Source organism: Triturus cristatus, chromosome 11 (genome assembly GCF_964204655.1).
Source record: "Triturus cristatus chromosome 11, aTriCri1.1, whole genome shotgun sequence".
Lineage (NCBI taxonomy): Eukaryota > Metazoa > Chordata > Amphibia > Caudata > Salamandridae > Triturus > Triturus cristatus.
The window spans coordinates 1,034,212,399-1,034,234,618 of record NC_140594.1 but is presented as its reverse complement, the minus strand read 5'-3'; the positions used below and the strand labels follow the sequence as shown (position 1 = coordinate 1,034,234,618).

Here is a 22,220-nt window from a genome sequence, read left to right as displayed (position 1 = left end):
TTGTGTTAGTAGTAATGGCTGAAACATTATTATAGATATTGTGGTTTAGGCTTGTTTGATTTATTCTGTTTAGTCTTTGCTGAAATCTTTCTTAAAATTAATCTGTAAGGGAGAAGATGTGTTGTAAATACTTATCTGACTGTTTATGTTAGCCCTTCCTTTGTGTCCTTTCCCTCCTATCACTCTAGAAGATGTAGGGTGTTCGAAGAGTGTATATCTATTAAGGTATATTCCATGCTTGGCAGTTATGTGTCGGGCCAGCTGGAGAGAGGTTGCTGTTTGCTGTTATCCGAATAAATCCACACCTGCTTACCTGTAGACGACCGTTGTGTCCCTGACGTCTTTGCTTACATCATATACAACAGTTCGCACCAGACTGGCTTGATGTGCAAATCAGTTTGAACAGCTTTATATCAATTAGAGTTCACCTGGCAATAGCCTTAGGGCAGAAACGTCTTGTTCTACTCAAAGTTAAACTTCTGTTTTACCTGCTCAGATGTAGATGCGGTTGTTGACATGGTGGGTGCTCTTGCCACATCTACCCTGCAACGGCAGGGGCTGTGGTAATGACCTCCTGCAGAACACGCCTCTGGGAAGCATCAGCATGGGAGGTTCACACAGTGTTAATTGTTTTCAACAGCACAAGTGCACTTGAATATGGCATGTCAAGCCTCCACGCTGGGTCACAGCAGGTGGGTGTCTGCAGCAGTTGAAGCCTTTCGGCGGGTTAGGGCTTCTGCATCAGTGGCGACAAAGGATCTCAGACACCCGCAGCACCAGTCTCTTGGAAACATGGCAGAATGCACAACAGCATAATGCTTAAAAGATTAAGTGCATTTCACAACAACCACCACTCTGGAAGACCCCTCCTGACATCTCCCCCTTGACGCGGTCAGCCTCCTCTGGGAGAGCCAACATGCTGGGTTTCTTCTACTGGACAGTCCCTTTACCTGCAGGGCAAGGGACACTCCTTACCTCCAGCTACAGACAAGCAGGCAAGATCCTAAGCAGACCCTCAACCATAAAGTTCAGATTTCAGGTGAGGTCTCCTAACTTTTGTGAGGCTAACACAAGCGCAAGGCAAGTCATATAGTAGTCCTACAAGTACTGTCCAGAACACTTGTTTCTTAGTCAAGAAGAACTAGGAACTGGAACAAAGAGGGACTTTGGAACCCACTTTTATACACTTTTTCCAGAGAGGAAATACAGATCCACTGTCTAAGATATATATAACTGTTCGGGGTTGGTTCTTTTTCTAATGTCATTTTATTGCTGCCCTTCGGACACAGCCTTATGTAAGGTGGCTCTTACAGCAGTGAAGATGGCTTCAAGTAGGACTAATACAAATAAAAACAACGAAGTGTGAGATTTCTGCACCGACTGTCATCAGCCTTCCTGAAGCAGTAATCGGAGATAAACAGAAGGGCAGCCCTGCCTAGAATCTTTCTCACCTTGAACAGTAACTGCAGTTTCCCCCCCCTACCATCCATCATTTATCAAATGGAAGCGCTCAGGAGGAACTAATCAACGGCTCTCTACTAACATTGAATTTCTGAGGGTAGCCTGGTCTCCACACTCCCTCTCTTCTGGGTCTTGGTCTGCATCCTAGAGCAACAGGAAGCCAGTCAATGCACTGCCTCCGTCTGGGGAATCTTCGTTCACCCTCCATCTTGTGGCATGCTAAACCAGGGGCCATCAAAATGGATTGTACTGGCCCCTGTACTCCTACTTACCACACAGATTCAATACAATACTCGAGTCACACATCAAATGCCTCGACTCAACTTGCCGTGTCTGAGCAATGTCTGTGTTTCACATTAAAGTGGAACTTTACATTAAAGTAGTGAGAACAACGGCATCTCTGCTGACAGACAGAGAAAGGGCTGCTCATACTAAAGATTCACAGAACTCTAAGCTGCCACCACCGCTTGATGTGACTAACCCAGGGCATGGACAGTAGTTCTATCCCCACTTGGAGGACCAGCTTTGGGGAGTCTCTCCAGATCAGATATCAGGTTCTGGGACTTGAATTACTAGGGAAAAGCCTAGGCCTCTGCGCATATACTAGATTAGTGTGATGACAGTGTCAAACAAAAAGTCTGAACACCAGTTTCACATTTGATTGGGCATTCAGGTCTGGGGTACAAGCAACTTTACCATGCAGGGGGGTATTCCTGTGCCAAGAATGCCTACATTCCACAAATGCAAATTACATTGCATCCCTGAAGCATCCTTCGATTGCAACCAAAATTTACAAATACTGTTAAGCACAATAATTTCAGTCCAGCAACAGTATGTGAAACAGTTTCAATGTTCTCAGACATTAGGTCATCAGAGCAAAGGGCCACAAATCTAACTTAATTGCTGTCCTATAGTAGTCAAAATAGGAATGGTATTTTTCATGCCAAACATACGCCACAAGTTGGAGTAACAACCCTAGACCGGTGGGGGTGTGAGGTGATTCCATTTAGTCACAATAGCTTGTTTTAGCAATTATGTCAGAGTTCCCTTGGCCACTGCACCTCCGACAAGCATTCTACGTGGAATTAGACTGCAACAATATCCCACTTCAATCTGTTCTATGGTAGCTAGGAACTATATCCATAAGTTGCGCAATATTGCTCAAACCCAAACAATATGCAAAGACATGCCTCTTTCGTCACAAAGCCTGGAGCTTTTTTCTCATCTCTCATATTTAATAGTGAGTAGACGTGAGACGTCAATAAAACAGGTTTAAAACTGGCTGCAATACCCTGGGCATGAGTAGCTCCTCAACCCCAATTAAGAATAACCATCCCTATTGGCCATCAGTAAGCTGCATCCTTAATTTCTCCTTCAATGTCATTTGGAAGTGCAACAGCTATACGGGTTTCACTTTTAAAAAGTTTTGGTGCATAAAAAACATTGTGTGCAAAAAAAATAAATAAAGTTGTTTCTTTTTTTCCAAGTTTGAGTCCCTAATGGCACACGGTTTCATAATGGGGTGGAGATCACAATGTCTAACCTTGACGTAGCAAAATATTACAGCCTCACCTAAACATTACTCCTAAAATAACAATGAGGTACACTGAAATGGGGAAATAGTCAACCCCATTCTTAAGTTTCAATGTGTCCCAAACTAAAAGTGTGTGACTGAGGAAGAGCAGACCTATCATTCCTATTGAGTCTTCGTACCACCCAAAGTGGGTGTCTGCCAAAGTATGGTCATTAAAGAAACAATGACATTCAGTCCCCACCCTGGACCATTCTAGCAAGAACTGCAGCAGAGCAGCCTGACATTACTCAAATCTGGGATCCTAAGCCCCGTCCGTTAGGAGGTCATACTTCCTGCATCAAATCTTTCCCAACCTATTAAATTAGACCAGAAGCACTGCACTTTATGTAATGTGAATTAAGCATAAACTTTGAGAAAGGTCTGAAAGAAAACAGAACACTAGGGAAAATTGGCATTACATGTACATTGCATCAAAGGTTCTAAATAAAGTGAAGTAAGGAGAGGAGAAAGTGAAATAAGGAGAGGAGAGAGTGAGCATGACAACCTTATGCCCCTCTGGATTATTACCCTATGGAACTGTCGCTGGTGGATTAACATAACTGTTCTTCAAGAGAAAAATAAAGGACCATTTCCTTTCACCCTGAATGCCTCTCACAAGAAGCTCCATGCTACCCTATCAGACTTTTTTTGGTATTGAATTATTAAAGTACCACCACTTCCACTCCTTTCAGCTATGTGTAGATTATGCTGTAATTTCTCCTACCTGCCTTTTATTTTGCACCCCACCTGATATGTATGAACCACCTGGGGCAGTTCACAGTACTAGAGACAAAGCGCAAAAATCTTGGTGATTTTCTGGTCGACATTAAATAAAGTGGATGGCCTTCTGATCCACAGTCTTTCATAGGCTTATGAATGAGGGTGAAGCTAGCCTCGACCATGGATGGAATTACCTGTGCCGTAGTGGCAAAACTGTTAAGAAGCCTGGTAGCTATGCCCAACATTAAGTCAGCTTGGGGCAGGATTATCAAGGATTTAATGCTTCTAATTGCACAAATTATCAGATCATTTGCCAAAGCTTATTACAACTGGACAGACTGTTTAGTTGTTAGAGACGGCTTTCTAGTCTGTTATATAATGCTGAATCACGTTAAAATTTGAGCCCTGCAGATCAATGGATTTTGTCAGTTTGAGACATATAATTTGACTCATTGCTTCCACTCACTGCAACATATGACCCAGTCTGATGTGATCATAGTTTTGCTGTCAGAAGTGCCTTTGCCTTCTTGCCCCAGTCATAGAATTTCATCCTAACCATACATTTTGCCTTGTTTTCTTCAAGGAGCCACAGCTGCCCTCTCAAGGTAAGAACAATTTGCCATGTTTAAGGAGACTGACACTGCGCATGTAAGGGCAATAATAAGATCTCCTTTGTTGTTGGAACCCATTCAGACTGGTACAAAGCCTGCTCCAAATGATGAGGGAAGCCCAATGATGAAGCATACCACCGTTGGAGAATGAGGGCACCAGTACTAAATAAGGATAGTCAGGAGTGGATTCTGAAACCTTATTGCCTTAGTAGAGGTTTGCTTTACTACCTGCATGCATGCATTTACGATATGTGTTAGAGGGTTTACTGCAAACATTTTACTCATATACTCCCAAGTTGTGGATCATATAATGATAAATTCCCACAGCAGGTGTAATCAGATCTCTCTACTGGGGCCCAATTTAGGATGGATGATCCCAAGCAGTAAAGCAGAGCTCCCTGGTGAGGAAAAAGCCCAGTGACACTTCGAGTGACAATGCTGCTAGATATGTCCTCCTACTTTTTCAGTGGGTGGGGGAGGGATGGGGGTGGTTGTTAAACCATTTTCACTTACTACACAACATATTGCAGGAATAAAAATTTTAATTTATGATCATATAGTAAGATCAAAATGCATTAAAAAAGAAAATCAAAGGCTCGATCATTTAACAGACATAGCATAACACACCTGCTGTTGGCGAAAGGCCTTCAGAAGGCATACACCACTTAACGTGCTTACTCTATATAAACCTGCAAGTTCGCAATTATATATTATAGATATTATATCAGGTATCAGAGTTCTGGATCTGGTCTCTGTCACTCTGGAAAACCTCTGTTTTGGTCAAAAGGTTAATAAATCCTAAATATAGAAAACTCACCATGAATTAAGAGTTCAGAATCTTTATTTAGTTCATACAAACGAAAAGCCTCCTCCAACTCCAGCTGAGAAGAAATTGTGCATGGATCCCCTAAGGAAAGTAAAAGATAAAAAATACCTTTACAACTGCAGAGATGAAAACCTAACACCATGGAAACACAAATAAAAATTGTACATAACTAAACTCTTATTCTAAATATATATATATATATATATATATATATATATATATACATACATATACATACATACACATATACACACATACATTCATACATACACACATATATATATAAACATACACTAACATCCTTCGAATATGCCAGTTTCTAAAAGTGGTATTTGCAAACACACAATTTAAACCATCTTTACTAAAGGATGGGTTATCAAATTCTGAGTTCAGGGATACCAAACTCCATTTTCTATCTTATCCTTATAGGAAAATATGCATGTAAAATGTTACAAAGCATTCCCCATTCTGTCCTATGGGGCAAGACAGCCTTTTAATAGTGAAAAACGAAATTGGCAGAATTTCAAAACAGGACATGTTACACACACCAGTACATGTCCTACCTTTCACATACACTGCACCCTGCCCAGGGTTTACCTTGGGCCTACCATAGGAGTGCCCTATATGTAAGGAAAGGGAAGGTTAGGGCACGGCAAGTAGGTGCACTTGAAAAGTCAACATGGCAGTGAAACTGCGCGCTGGCACCGCAGTGGCAGGCCCCAGACATCTTTTCAGGGCTACTCATGTGGGTGGCTCAATCAGTGCTGCAAGCCTACTAGTAGCATTTGATTTGCCCGCCCTGGCACAATCAGTGCACTTTACTTGGGACCTACTGGTAAATCAAATATGCCAATCATGGATAACCAATCGCAATAACAATTTACACAGAGAGCATATGCACTTCAGCACTGATCAGCAGTGGTAAATTGCCCCGAGTCCTATAGCCAGCAAACACAGGTCAGGAAAAAATAGGAGGAAGAAGCAAAAAGTTTGGGGATAACCCCTGCAAAAAAAGGCCATTTACAGCAGATGGGCACTAAGCCCATTTTAAGCCTTTTTTGTTATCAAAATATTTTGCCGAAGCGCATGCGGGGTCTCGGGGGGCGAAACCTAATAAAATTACTGGATGATTCTAGGTCTTTGCATTATGGCCACTTCAAATCCAAATACACAAGCACTGGATTGAACAACTTCTTTAGGGTCAAAAATTAGGATTGTAATTTCTGGTTTTCATCGCTTAAATAAAACTATTTTGTTTGTATATTTATTAGTTTTACATATACATGATTAAAATGGAAAAGGACACCCAGGATAGTTTTTAAGCAGAAATCCAGGACGCTAGTGCATGAAACAATTAAATCATTGTTACCTACATTTATAAAACTGAGTTTATTTGCATTTAAATTACTTTATAGAGCACAACGTTTACCTAGAGGGTTTCATGGCACTGAGAAACAACTGAAATACAAAGCAGTCAACAGCTCTAAAATAATTAACTGCTGGAAAATGGCAGAGTTAGTAGATGTTTTCTGAACACTGTTTAAGATCTGACTTATGTCGTAGCTGAGGATGTAGTGCGTTCCATCTTTTGGCAGTGGTTTGACAAAAGTGTGGTCTCCCGGCGTTACTAGACTAATTTTATGAATAATTAGGTGTATCTGGCCTGACAATCGTTATAGGCAAGCCGGTTTGTGAAGCACCAAACGATTCGTAAGGGGAGAAGGGTGATCTGAATACAAGGCTTTATCGATAATGGGCAGAGTTTTAAAGGTTATTCTGTGCCTAATGAGCAACCAATTAAGAGACCTCAGAGATGCGCTCCCAGGATTTAGGTTCCCTATAATCTTGGCTGCAGCGTTCTCTACCTTTTGAAGTTTTTCGATCGCCGACCTGGTTAATTCTGAGTAGACAAAAAGTTGTTGAAGACAAGCTAGGAAGAAACAAAGGCACTTAAAATCTCTACCTTCTGACTACAGGTTAGTAGTCTGTTTTAGTGACTGGGGTTGCAAAACACAGCTCTTTACAGCAGTTTTTATTTGGTCTTTCATTAGTAAGCCAGAGTGGATTTCTTTCTCACAGATTATTTTCATGCTATTGTCAAATTTAGGTGTAGGTCCTAGTGAAAGGGGTTTATATTCTTTTCTTTTAGGACAGACAACAGGTCAAACCAGTTATATTTCCAGAAAAAAGTTCTGTTGAACACAATGACATTCTATACAACAAAGGTAGCACTGTTGAATATTCACGTACCTTCTTCGTCAATCCACTTCATAGTAAATAGCTGTTCGTTGTCAAAAATGCACATGTCGCGAACATCATTGCAGAGTCCCTCAAACGAAATGGACGGTTCAAAATGTGTTATCATGATATCCCTGTGGTAAATTAAAAACAATTAAAAAAATTAAGGTATTATTCTCCTCTCGAACAATATTTTAGTGAAATATTTCATTTCTTACAGTCTCCATTTTCCAAGCCTTTTGGCATATTACCTTTTGCCAAACAGAAAGGATGGTAAGTTGATCGTATATTTTTAAAGAAAAAAAAGGTTTTCAGCCAATAATTGCCTCACTTGTTACTGACTTATCCTAGGAAGTCTAAACTCAAATACTTTCAAATAGATACTGAAGTGCACACATTTTAAAGCAAAGCTAATGTCAAATCTGTATTACAAACTGCAATAAAGCATTATCCTTGAAGAACCATCGAAACAGCAGGACTAAAATACAAAATCTAAGTTTGACTTGCAGTGCTAAACATTGAAATAGATTAATATACAATTTGAGTAAAGTCAACAAACATGAACTGAAATCATCACCTTGCACTTAAAACATTAAAAGTTAGTTAAGGAAAAAGAAATGAAAAAAATGTAGAAGTGTACTAAAAAAAGAAAAATCTACAGTTCTGCCAAGCGACTAGGATAAAGCATTGCAGCCAACTGCCACAGCAGAAGCACTAATTTCAAGTGAAATATACAAAAAAGGGATGGAATGCTTGAATTAATCTTATCCACAGTCTGCATTGTGTGATCTCTCTAGCTTCAGCGTTACACCAGCTCCAAACTATTGCATGGAGACCGTAGAGCTGCAAATTGTAGGAAAGTCGGCCAATTAGAAGAATAAATGGCGCCGATGTGTGGGAGTGGTATAACTAAAAAGCAGAGTCTACCTACGATGTACTTACAATGACAAAACCAGCACCAACATGTTCTAAAATTTCTTTCATTCAAACAGTTTTAAAATGATGAATTATCCTTAATGAATTCAGTCCAGGAGTCCACAAAACCTAATCTGTAGTAGGGCTGCCAGGATGGCGGTATATTTGTGTCTTGGGCCCACTTGGTTCATCCCGTAGAACTGATTTGTTAAGCCACCAGTCCAGACGTTTCAGCCAATCACAGACTATGGAAATAATGCTGTGGATCTTCATCAATCTAATGTCTTTCCAGAAAGCCAAGTAATCCTAACCTGATGACTGCTTCAAGGGTGCTTGCTAAGCTTAATATCGTTTCTCTAGCAATTTATCTTTATTATAGTTAATGTCCTATTACTTTTCCAGTTGTATGCTGTTGCCACGGATATCAGAGTAGAAACAATTCTGGCAATATACACACTCAATGAGGGGCTGGCGTCCTATATGTTCCATAAAATGTATTGGTCCATAAGTTTGCATAATTATATTTACTATTTCACTGCCCTATTTATGAGGCCCAAGAATTTCGCAATCAAAAATGAATTCCAAGACAACCGTCCATGATATTTTATATTTTACTCCATAAACCAAACATGAAAATCTATTATTGGCTTTCACACCATTTAAGATTTAGGTTTTCTTTAACTTTATCATAATATGATTTTCCATTACGTAAAAGGTCCAAAACTGACAAAAAATATATTCCTGTATAGATTCTGTAAACTACACACTAAAAGAAGCATGTTCACTGCCTTCAAATCAGCCCACGATGGGTTAACAAGCATTGGCAATGCCTATAAGTCTGGCTTTAAAGGAATGGCGTGTGTTAATGTGAAGCATTAAAAGTAAATAGCATGGGGCTAGGTATGTATTTATGTAGAAGGAAAGAAGTGTAGAATAATATTGGTGTAGGTTGAAACATCAGGTTGCACTGCCAAGCCAGACCTAAAAATCCATGTAGGCTAATGACCGCCATCCTACCATCTGTGCTGCTGCCAGTGAAAAACAAAATAAATGATCACATTATCCAAGATGCTTTAATAGCATTCAAATGACTTGTGTGTGCCCCTGAAAGTTCAAGCTTAGGCAGCTGGATAAATAAACAATGTTCACAGCTGCTTGGAGGGTGAACACTTTTTTGGAAGCACACTTCTACCAAACTACAACACGTACTCTTGATTACCACCTGTGAAAGGACCCCAAACCCCCTCTCTAGTCATGCTCACATATAGCATCAGCTGTGCTGTTAAGCCAGCACATAAAAAGACAATGTGCTATAAAGCAGCCTCGTCACAGACAGTTTAAGGGTAGACATTTATTTTAATACGGTCATCCCCCTTCAGCCAATGGTTGTGTGACTTGTCCTTCACAATTCTGATCAGGCTTTTGCCCTGCTCATATAAAATTCAGAGTGACAGGCCGTGCTTAGGTTTCTTAGAGCAGCTAGAATTACACCTTTTGGCAATACATTAAAGAGCTGCGACAATTGCCTGGCACCCGAAGAAGCTCGCCCCCTTTAGCCTTCACTTTAGGCACTGTGAGACTGAGTAGCAGCGTAATAGCTTGTACGTAGGGCATCCAGTTGGATCCCTAGCATCTCCACTTCTTCCTTTCTTTTAAACCTCATTATTTTAATATCATGCAGACTCTAAAACACAGAGGAAATTTCTATATTATATTATCTCACCCTCGGGCACAGTCATGCATGTTTTTATAGGTGATAATATTCCATGTGAACATTATATAAATATGCGCCATTTCCTAACAATTCTATCTGTCTACACCGAGAGGGGTAGGGATACTGCAATTCCGCATAGGCAGCCATTGGTGGACGTGCTTCGCTACGTTAAGCTTGGATGCACATTCAGTGGCTCCTTCAATATCAGCAGCTCCTGGAGACTGATTTAGGAACTGCTGTGCTCAGTCGGAGGTCCTGCTTAAGCCATATCGCAAGTGAGAGGAATGGTCTTTGTTGACAATGAATATTAATGTATGGATTCTGCTTCCGAGTCCTAGTAATTGGGCTCAGGGTGCCAAAGTCGTTTTGCACTTGTTCACACACAATTCCCATCTCATTCTACAGCTACTAATGATTTTCCAGAAATTCAGTACAGGCTGTCACAATCTGGTTGGGGGAAGGGGTGTATATCAACTGAGACTATTTGCCTTACGCACAGCTCTTTCATGGGCCCTCACTGCAAATCAATCGATACTGCAAATAAACCTTGATTAAATAGCCAAAAGAAGTCGTACCATTAGATGGTGCCAAACTCTATCTAAGATTGCGCAGAATTTTCTTTTTATTTATTCAGTATTCATGGTTGCCCAGCATGAAGAAAACCACAATCAAAGGCCGAGTGGTGCATGTTTTATTTTATATTCAGCACCCCATCTGAGCACGTGTTTTTCTTGCTCCCTAACCCTTCTTTTTCTTCTCTCGGCCAAGCTGGTTTCATTCCCTCTCCCCGCTCACCAGATATTTGTTAATTTTCATAATGCCTAGCAGTTGCAAAGCTCTTCCAAACCGCTTAATTCATTGTTTGCAATACACACAATATATATATATATATATATATATATATATATATATATATATATATATATATATATTATTATATATATGTATGTATATAATATATATATATATATATATATATATATATTTTCACTGGAAAAACCATAAGTTTCAGGCACGTTATGTTAGAAATTAGCATTTAAAAAACCATGGAAATCCACTGAAAAAAACCATAGGTTTCAGGAATGTTATAGTTCGTTAGACATTTCACTCGTACAAAACCATAGAAATGCCGGCGTTATAGTTAGTTCAGCTAACTATAACTCGTGCCCCGCAATGCACTGCTGATCACGTCACATATTACATCATTCTTGACATGGTCAGTGACATCACTGATGACATCATCCAGTGACTGTTTCTGTAAAGTTTAATTTTGTTGTATATATATATATATATATATATATATATATATATATATATATATATATATATGCCAAGCTGTATTGAGGAATGAGTGGGTTTCAAGTGTCTGTATGGAGGATTTAGTAGGAACGTGACTGACTGTATAAGTGAGTGATTAAATGTGTCTTACTGAATGCATGGGTTAGTGACTAAACTGTGTGAAAGTCTATCAGTCTGTCTGTTGTTGTTGTGTAAGGTGCTGCAATTGGTTGGTGAGTAGCTGCATGAGTGTGTATATGGGTTATTGATAGCTTGCCTGAGTATTTGTATGGCAGTGTGTGCACGAGTGTGCGTGACTGTGCATAGATGTGGGAGTGGTTGATTCACTGGGTGTATGGGTTCAGGAGTGCATGTGGAAACAGCTGCAAGGGTGGGTGAGTGTGTGTATGGGCGTGTTGATGAGTGAATGGATGTCTCAGTGGTACATGTGCAAGTAACTACATATGTAAAAGGCAGTATATGTGAGTGATGGTGTATATAAATAACTATATGTGAGAGTCAGTGGCTGCATGGATGAGTGTGTATTTGTATCAGTGATTCTATAAGAGTAATTATGTATTAGTGTGTGTATGAAGAAGTGAGGTTGTGTCTGTATAACTGTATAGGTGAGTAAATGGAAGTATGATTGATTCTTTGCATGACTGACCAAGTGTGTGAGTAACTCTGTATATGTGGAAGTGTGTGTGTCTCTGTATAGGCATATGAGTGCATATGATAGTGTTGTACTGATGAGTGACTGTATGGGTGGATGTGTGTGTATAGACCTAGGAATCAGTCAGTGCGTATTTAGTAACTGGTATTGATGTGTCCATTTTTTCGAAAATGATAGTCTGTATTTTTGAGTGGGTGTATCAAAGGTTATATTCAGGTGTGAGGAGGTGTATCAGATTTTCACGCGGATGATGTCATGAGTGATGTCACTGACCATGTCATGAATGATGTAATATGTGACGTCATCAGCAGTGCATTGCGGGGGCGCGAGTTATAGTTAGCTGAACTAACTATAATGCCGGAATTTCTATGGTTTTGTACGAGTGAAATGTCCAACTAACTATAACGTTCCTGAAACCTATGGTTTCCTTTAAGTGTTTGTCCAAGTATTATTTTCAATATAATTTTGACTAAAAATGATTCGATTATTATTGGATTCGGAGGGATGGCCATTTTGCTCGATCTGTTTTGCAAGATTTTTTAGTCTAGTCAGGTGGACACCCTCCTCCGGGTGAGGTACGGCTTGAGGATTCTATTCAAAAGGTGAGGAATCAACAGGCAGAAGTATCCATCAGAAGAGCAAGTTACACTTTTTCTGGTGGATACAGTATCTGCCTGTGGATTCCTCACTGCCCCACCCGCCTCCCAGTTATCCACCCGTTTCTACCAAAAAGATGCTTTTACTGTTGGGCATGAATGTTTTTAATATGTCTTTATCATGCTTATGTTCTAACAGTGAGAAATGCTTGATCTGTTGCTATTTCTTTATTGGTTATGATATATATATATCCACGCTACCAACAATGTCCACGCTCTCGGACAAAGCACAGCACTCCGGGAGGATTCCGTATATTAGTTTATTCGGCAACAAGCAAAGAACAGACGCGTTTCAGGGTATCCTTCGACACTGACGAAGGATACCCTGAAACGCGTCTGTTCTTTGCTTGTTGCCGAATAAACTAATATACGGAATCCTCCCGGAGTGCTGTGCTTTGTCCGAGAGCGTGGACATTGTTGGTAGCGTGGATTTTAAACGCGGGCACCACCGCGTTACAGCACCCGCCTATGAGTGCCTTGGCCCTTGGTGCAACTTGGTAGCGATTATATATATATATATATATATATATATATATATATATATATATATACATACATACCAAACAAAGTCTCCAATTCCAAGGAGCCCCCGACCCTTCAGGGTGGCCTCACGGAACAGTGAGCATGGAGCAGCTCACCAGCACACACCGTGACCAAACAAAGATGCGAGGCCCATCTCGGAGATAAAAGCATTTATTTCGAAGACAGCAGCACTAATCTTCTATCACCTTACGCGTTTCGGCTGTCGCCTTGCTCACAGGTAAGAAGTTAACAATTGCAAAGTGCGTTGTGCTTGCTTTTTTAAACATAATGTCACATGACCTTTCATTCGAAATACTGGCCCCATAATGCATTGTACTGTTCGTAAGTTCATTACACATGGAATCATAATTAATCCTCAATCAGCATGTTATTTCAGCATTATTTTCTTTAGTACCTGCATCGTTTTAGTGGAAATAAAGTCTCGCAGCCATGTGTTTTTTTGGAGGCAACTGTTTATGTTGCCACTCCAGAAACCGAAACCAGTGATCCGAGGGCAGAGGCCCTGCAGATGGCACACGAGGTGGGGAGCCCAGTCGTGTGCACCGGCGGGGCAGCGAAGTGGCAAGCACCACTACCCACATAAAAGGTAACGAGGGCACTGAATAACACAGGATCTTCTCTTTGTATCTGGCAGCAACAACAAGGTTAAAATGCCCTAGTTCCAAAATGTAGAATTAGTGCTACAATGGTCTTGAAGAGGACCTGCGATGGATGCCGCTTCTGCCTTCCGTACACTGGAGGCGGCACATGGGTCACGCGGTACGGTCATACTGCAGTGGAACGCACACTCGATCTCTCATGGCACTGCTCCACACTTCGGGGACAACGATTTCCACTAGCTGTGTTTTCTGATGAGTTGTCGCTACGGCCCCGTCCAACAGCAGAACCCCTTTAGATCCAAACACACTCTTCCACTCTCTCACCGGAAGTGAAACCAGGCCACGCGGACACTTTCACAATACAACTGCACTTTTTGGTAAAAAAAAAAACAAAAAACATTTCTTCCTCCGAATGTATCAAATAAACGACTCACTGAAGAACAGAGGCCAGCTTCGATCGGTAAATAGCTGTTACAAAGACTTTTCTACTTTGCAATACCATTACAACACATGCATTACCACGCAAGCTTTGTACATCGCAAAGTCATTACTACGCATTTTTTTTTTAGAACGCATGGTCATTTACCACCCATGCCTTTGCAACGAATTTTGTTGTAAAGGTATGTAAGGTAAATGACCATGAGTTCTAAAAAATGTAGACAATCCACGTCGTTATAAGGAAACAGAGGCTGTACCGTTTCCTCACAACAACGTGCACCGCCCCTCAGAGACGACATGAAGCAGGAACCACGAGGAGAGAGAACCATGAGGAGTGAAAGATAATGGGGATTGGGCATGGGGTGGTGGTTACTTTTCTAGGGTTTAGGGTAGTGGTGTTTGGGTAGCGTAGGGGGTCGTGCTGGTGGTAGAGTTTTAGGGTAGTGCAGCGGTGTTTGGGTAGTGTAGGGGGGTCGTGCTGTGGGTGGTGTTTTAGGGTTTAGGGCAGTTGTGTTCGGGCAGTGTAGGGGATCTTGCTGGGGGTGGTGTTTCAGGGTTTAGGGCACTGGTGTTCGGGCAGTGTAGGGGGATCTTGCTGGGGGGTGGTGTTTCAGGGTTTAGGGCAGCACAGTGGTGTTTGTTCGGGTAGTGTAGGGGGTCGTGCCGGGGGGTAGTGTTTTAGGGTTTAGGGTAGTGCAGTGGTGTTTTGGTAGTGTAGGGAGTCGTGCTGGGGGGGGGGGGGGGGGGGGGGGGGGGGGGGGGGAGTGTTTTTGGGTAGCGCAGTGGTGTTTGGGTAGTGTAGGGGATCGTGCTGGGGGTAGTGTTTTAGAGTAGAGCAGTGGTGTTTGGGTAGTGTAGGGGGGTCGTGCTGAGGGTAGTATATATGGGGTTTAGTGTAGTGCAGTGGTGTTTGGGTAGTGTAGGGGGGTCGTGCTGAGGGTAGTGTATATGGGGTTTAGTGTAGTGTAGGGGGTCGTGCTGGGGGTGGTGTTCGCCAGTGTAGGGGGTCTTGCTGGGGGTCCCGGTTTAGGGCAATGCAGTGGTGTTCGGGCAGTGGGGGGGGGGGGTGTTTCAGGGTAGTGCAGTGGTGTTGGTGTAGTGTAGAGGGTCATGCTGGGGGTAGTGGTGTAGGGTAGTGCAGTGGTGTTGGTGTAGTGTAGGGGGTTGTGCTCAGGGTAGTGTTTTAGGGTGTAGGGTAGTGCAGTGGTGTTGGTGTAGTGTAGGGGGTCGTCCTGAGTGTAGATTTAGGGTTTAGATAGTGCATTGGTGTTTGTGTAGTGTAGGGGGTCGTATTTTAGGGTAGTGCAGTGGTCTTTGGGTAGTGTAGGGGGTCGTGCTGTGGGTAGTGTTTTAGGGTAGTGCAGTGGTCTTTGGATAGTGTAGGGGGTCGTGCTGGGGGTGGCGTGTGGTGTTCAGGCAGTGTAGGGGGTCTTGCTGGGGCTGGTGTTTCAGGGTTTAGTGCAGTGGTGTTTGGGCTTTGTAGAGGGTCATGCTGGGGCTGGTGGTTTAGGACAGTGCAGTGGTATTTGGGCAGTGTAGGGGGTCGTGCTGGCACTGGTGTTTCAGGGTTTAGTGCAGTGGTGTTCGAGCAGTGTTCGTGGTCTTGCTGGGGGTAGTGTTTTAGGGTGTAGGGTAGTGCAGTGGTGTTGGTGTAGTGTAGGGGGTCGTGTTTTAGGGTTTAATGTAGTGCAGTAGTGTTTGGGTAGTGTAGGGGGTCGTGCAGGGGCAGTGTTTTAGGGTTTAGGGTAGTGCAGTGGTGTTTGGGTAGTGTAGGGGGTCATGCTGGGGGTAGATTTAGGGAAGTGCAGTGGTGTTTGGGTAGTGTAGGGGGTCATGCTGGGGGTAGATTTAGGGTTTAGGATAGGGCAGTGGTATTTGCAGGGCTCGAAAAATGGTACTAGTCGTGCAGGTCTAGTACCTTGAAAAATCTCCTCGACCTAACAGTAACCTACTTGACCTCCGTCTCTGAACGTGTAGCAAAAGTGACAAGATAACAAGATTTAAAGGCATCTTTATTGCTCATTTGCTTTGTGAGCAATAAAAAGGCCTTTAAATCTTGTTATCTTGTCACATTTGCTCCGTTTTCAAAGACGGAGGACAAAAGTTAGTATGATTTCCTACTCGCCAGAAAGGGCGAGTAGGACCTAAAAATAGCTCGACCTCAAAATTTACCTCGCAATTGCGAGCTGTCGAGTGGATTTGTCGAGCCCTGTATTTGGGTAGTGTAGGGGGTCGTGCTGGGGGTAGATTTAGGGTTTAGGGTAGTGCAGTGGTGTTTGGGTAGTGTAGAGGGTAGTGCTGAGTGTAGATTTAGGGTTTAGATAGTGCAGTGGTGTTGGGGTAGTGTAGGGGGGTCATGCTGGGGGTGGGTTTAGGGTAGTGCAGTGGTGTTTGGGTAGTGTAGGGGTCGTGCTGGAGTAGATGTAGGTTCAGGGTACTGCAGTGGTATTTGGGTAGTGTAGGGGGTCGTGCTGGGGATAGTGTTTTAGGGTATAGGGTAGTGCAGCGGTGTCTGGGTAGTGTAGGGGGTCATGCTGAGGTGGTGTTTTAGGGTTTAGGGCAGGGCAATGCAGTGGTGTTCGAGCAGTGTAGGGGGTCGCGCTGGGGGTGGTGTTTTAGGGTTTAGTGCAGTGGTGTTCGGGCAGTGTAGGGGGTCGTGCGTGGTGTTTGGGCAGTGTAGGGAGTCTTGCTGGGGGTGGTGATTCAGGGTTTAGAGCAATGCAGTGGTGTTCGGGCAGTGTAGGGGGTCATGCGGGGGTGTTTCAGGGTTCAGTGCAGTGGTGTTCGGGCAGTGTAGGGGTTCGTGCTGGGGCTGGTGTTTCAGGGTTTAGTGCAGTGGTGTTTGGGCAGTGTAGGGGGTCGTGCTGGCACTGGTGGTTTAGGGCAGGGCAGTGGTGTTTGGGTAGAGTAGGGCGTCGTGCTGGGGTAGTGTTTTAGGGTGTAGGATAGTGCAGTGGTGTTGGTGTAGTGTAGGGGGGTCGTGCTGGGGGTAGTGTTTTAGGGTTTAATGTAGTGCAGTAGTGTTTGGGTAGTGTAGGGGGTCGTGCAGGGGCAGTGTTTTAGGGTTTAGGGTAGTGCAGTGGTGTTTGGGTAGTGTAGGGGGTCATGCTGGGGGTAGATTTAGGGAAGTGCAGTGGTGTTTGGGTAGTGTAGGGGGTCATGCTGGGGGTAGATTTAGGGTTTAGGATAGGGCAGTGGTATTTGCAGGGCTCGAAAAATGGTACTAGTCGTGCAGGTCTAGTACCTTGAAAAATCTCCTCGACCTAACAGTAACCTACTTGACCTCCGTCTCTGAACGCGTAGCAAAAGTGACAAGATAACAAGATTTAAAGGCATCTTTATTGCTCATTTGCTTTGTGAGCAATAAAAAGGCCTTTAAATCTTGTTATCTTGTCACATTTGCTCAGTTTTCAAAGACGGAGGACAAAAGTTAGTATGTTTTCCTACTCGCCAGAAAGGGCGAGTAGGACCTAAAAATAGCTCGACCTCAAAATTTACCTCGCAAATGCGAGCTGTCGAGTGGATTTGTCGAGCCCTGTATTTGGGTAGTGTAGGGGGTCATGCTGGGGGTAGATTTAGGGTTTTGGGTAGTGCAGTGGTGTTTGGGTAGTGTAGGGGGTAGTGCTGAGTGTAGATTTAGGGTTTAGATTGTTCGGGCAGTGTAGGGGGTCGTGCGTGGTGTTCGGGCAGTGTAGGGGGTCGTGCGTGGTGTTCGGGCAGTGTAGGGGGTCGTGCATAGTGTTTGGGCAGAGTAGGGAGTCTTGCTGGGGGTGGTGATTCAGGGTTTAGGGCAATGCAGTGGTGTTCGGGCAGTGTAGGGGGTCATGCGGGGGGTGTTTCAGGGTTTAGGGCAGTGCAGTGGTGTTCGGGCAGTGTAGTGGGCAGTGTAGTGGGCCGTGCTGGGGGTGGTGTTTCAGGGTTTAGTGCAGAGGTGTTCGTGCAGTGTAGGGGGTTGTGCTGGGGTAGTGTTTTAGGGTTTAGGGCAGTGCAGTGGTGTTTGTGTAGGGGGTCGTGCTGGGGGTAGTGTTTTAGGATTTATGGTAGTGCAGTGGTGTTTGTGTAGTTTGCAGCGCATGCGAAGCGTCGGTAGGCAAGACCTAAAAAGCATTGCACCAAGATGGCTGCCAACACTTCCTGGATTGAAGTGTTGGCAGCCAATTAGAGCAAAGCTTGTGCAGTTAGGTCCCGCCCAGATATATAAAGATTTTTTTCCTTTAATATCTCGAAAACTACTGAATAGATTTACACCATTTAAAAAAAATATTTTATAAAAAAAAAAAAGGTTGCTTTATGAACCAAGCACTACCTTTTTGCCAAATTTTGCTGTAACAGTGTCTAAAGTTTACTATGGGAAATTGATTTTTTGACCTCTATTTTTCGAATTTCTCAGGAACTACTGAACGGATTTACACCATAAAAAAAAAAAAAAAAAAAAAAAAAAAGTCTCTTTCTGAACCAAGGGCTACCTTTTTGCCAAATTTGGTGTAATTCCGTTCAGCAGTTCGGGCTGTAATCTTGTCTAAAGATTCCTATGGGAAATAACATGGAGAAATCGCGTTTTGGGACACCCCCCCCCCCCTTTTTTTCTCGGTCACCGCTTGGCGAATCACCCCAAAACTTTCAGGATAGGAGATGATCTGAGCGGGACCAACGTTTTGAAAATTTCGCGAAGATTCGTCAACCAGCGCCAAAGTTATTGGGAAAAGATAAAAACGCTTTTTGAATAGAAACAAGGTCCTAACTATAACTACCTACTGGCGGTCGCCAGTAGGTAATATACATATACACACACATACACACACCATGCCCTTTTAGGCTTAGAGAGAGTAAAGCATAGGACTAGCACAGTGCTATCGCAAAAGCTTTGCTGTAGAAATGACAAAAGACTATGTCCCTTTCTATTTCGGCTTGGATGACACTGTGCTAATCCTACCCTTAAAGACTGATAGAAAAGCAGACATTCGAGGTGAGCAAATTTAGAGTGTGGAGGGTGCGCTATACAGAAGCTGCTTTCCACCTAAACTGGAGACCTACCCAGAGTTCTCTGCTGCTTTTTTTGCTATTATATATATATATATATATATATTCACAAATGTGAAGAAATATGAAGCACTCTTCTTGGATATTTTACCTTCTTTAATAGACCATCACTCTCCTCCTCCTATGCGTTTCGAACAGTCAGTTCTTGATCACGGTAGTTAACAATGGTACAGCCCTTCGTGGACCAGCAAATGCAAAAATGTGTCATGACACCAGGGCACTCAGCCTACATATAAATAAATAAAGACACTCAGTCATAAAGCGACAAACCCTCAATCCACCTTGTGCTCGGAAACCTTGGGGAAGGAGATTTTGTCCCAAGAAATAGGACATCGCGTACGTGAGAATTTCTCACAACACGGGTTTTGTGGCGTTACAGGACACTAATGGCATCAGTGTTACACACCACACAGGCAATTGAAAAAAAAAATACTGACAAAAAAAACCAAATATATAGCTCAGCCTTTTAGAGTTAAGAACAATCAACTTTGCCATTACTTGTTAAATAATGGTATCCGTGACCTGCAGCACCAAGAATCAGGGATCATTCCTGTGTTCAATATCGAATTATAAGACAAAAGCAAACCTTCTGGCCAGATATCAATCTCCAGTACTGCTGCGGGTACTGCATTTGTTCCAGAAGCCTTTGAAACCTTCATCCCTTCATTTTTTTTTTTTATTAGATCACCCGAAAGCTTCCACTATCTTTAGCACCAACTGGTTTTTGGGAAACATTCTCTAGGCTTGCTCTGCCTGTAAAGTCTGGCTATATGTAGCTTCCATTTTTTATCAGTAATTGCTAAATCGGAGTTAGGCCTGGATCAATCAGCCATAATCACCAAAGACTAACGCTGTTTAAATGTTTTTTTGGGAGGTATCTTACAAATTCCACCCTTTGAAAGTGCCAACATGAAATCTTGTCTCACTATATGTACATTTTTTCAGGTGCCGAGTCGACTGCTTCTTGGGATCTTGCTTGTGAACTGGATCACACAACAGGCTAGTGCTGCGACTTTTTTGGGAAAAGCTTTTGTTCTGATTTTCTGCCTGAAATACGGGCCAAAAAGAGTCAATCTCCACTCACGAGCAAAGCACTGAATGAACTCCCTATCCAAAAAGTTGTTGTAACCCATTTCTGCCCCTTTAGCTCTGATGCAACCTACAGACTTTAAGCAGAGCTTTCAAATCAGACCACGGGGTCACTTTCCAGGGGGGGGGGGGGGGGTCAAAGCATGCATGGAAATTTAATGAGCTTTATCTGGAATTCCCTGCCCACAGCACAAAGCATAACTGGAAACTGAATCAAGAGTTTTACCACACATTCTCAAACAAGGAATACCATCACTAACCCCATGCTTTTAGATTCAGGGGCAAGGAAAGCGTGGAGCAGAGCTGGTATACTAATAAAATCAGAAGGCACGTGTGGTGAAGGCAGGGTTTTGGCATCGATTTACCAGTACCAGCAAGTGCATGACTGACAGTAAAATAACCACAAAACAAGGACTGGCGTTTAAAAGAAAAAGGCTGGCTGAGGTCAGGTAACTTTACCTCGATTCGGTAAACAAAAAAAAAGTGCGACTTTGAACAGCATTTTCTCCCTCAGCGTGGAATTTCAAAAGTCATTTTGGTGCTATGTAATTCGCTAACTCACTGCACAACTACAAATCTTAAATCCGAGCTCCAAATGTCTCCATATGTGGTCAATACATTTTTGATCCGTTCACTTTTGCTGAATAGGAAATCACACATTTTTCGATTAATTATGACAAAAGGACCAGCATAGTAACACTGGTAAAACTGCATCAAGTTTAAACACTCCATATCAGTGAAGATGCAAAAAAAGCGTACTTTATCACTTCATGCGAATAAAAGGTTAAAGAGGATTATCTGTGAGGATTACATTTCAAACCACGGCAGGCTGCCTGAATTGAAAAATGGTTTCTATTTTCTAGCAGAGAATTAATCTTGAAACTTAAAGGTGAACGATATGTTTACACTGCGTGACCTTGACAGACCTTATAACTAACACCTAACAATACACTAACCAAAAGGCATGACTCAACACTTTACAATTGAGTTGTAATGAATCACACACAACCCGGCTTCTAGCCGGAAGCTGTAAGATTGAGCAAAACGTTCATGATACGTTCCTTTGACTCACATTAGTTTCAGGAAATTAACATACGTGAGTCATCCGTGAAAGATTGCCATGAAAAAAACCAGCAATAAGATATACATGTATGCATGCATTTTAAGCAGACAGACTTCCCTTTAAATACATTCTTTGGGAAAAATCGGGCCATAAACACAAGAGCTATCTTATTAAAGAAGATTTACTTGTCTTTGATACTTATATAAGCAAATACATTTTAGATGAGTAGATTGAAAAAAATGCAAGCGACGGCGGCTTTGAGTGGTTTACTTAGAGCCAGCTACATTTCTACATATTTTTATAACTTCAATTTAGCTAAAGTAACCATGCTTTCCTTAACGAAGTTGTGCTTTTAAAATGCCATACTATGAATCAAATATTTTTCCACATTTCCTGGCAGTAGGACAAACAGCAGGTGCATTTTATCAACGCTATCGCTTCGGTTCCTCAGAAGACTGAAAAGCTCAAAAGGTCTTGCTAGTATTTAAACTGCTGATTTTCCAAAGCTAACCAAACTCCAATACATCTTACCAAGCACCAAAACATAGGGGAGGATGCACAAAATTAGATTAGGTAAAAAAAAAAAAAATTCATTAAGCAGTTATGCTTCCGGCTGTACCAAATCGTTTGATGTGGGTATAGTGATCAGGCCTTAAAAACCAAGAGCAGAAACAACAAAATGCTACTGCTAGAAAAGCACACTAGACGAAGGCTTCACGGTCACTAAATTTCTTATGGCACGCTGCCGTGTTGTGCAAAGCCACAATAAAATAGAAGCAACTT

At 42.5% G+C, this 22,220-nt stretch overlaps 1 protein-coding gene across 1 annotated transcript in view; it reads right to left on the bottom strand.

Moving 5' to 3' along the window:
* Nucleotides 1-22,220, bottom strand: part of PRKCI (protein kinase C iota) — a 238,358-nt gene that overhangs the window by 188,021 nt on the left and 28,117 nt on the right. The window contains exons 2-3 of the mRNA XM_085635235.1: nt 7,442-7,563; nt 5,183-5,272 (exon numbers count right to left, since the gene is read on the bottom strand). Coding sequence (XP_085491361.1) covers nt 5,183-5,272; nt 7,442-7,563 — 212 coding nt within the window. The remainder of the gene's footprint in view (nt 1-5,182; nt 5,273-7,441; nt 7,564-22,220) is intronic.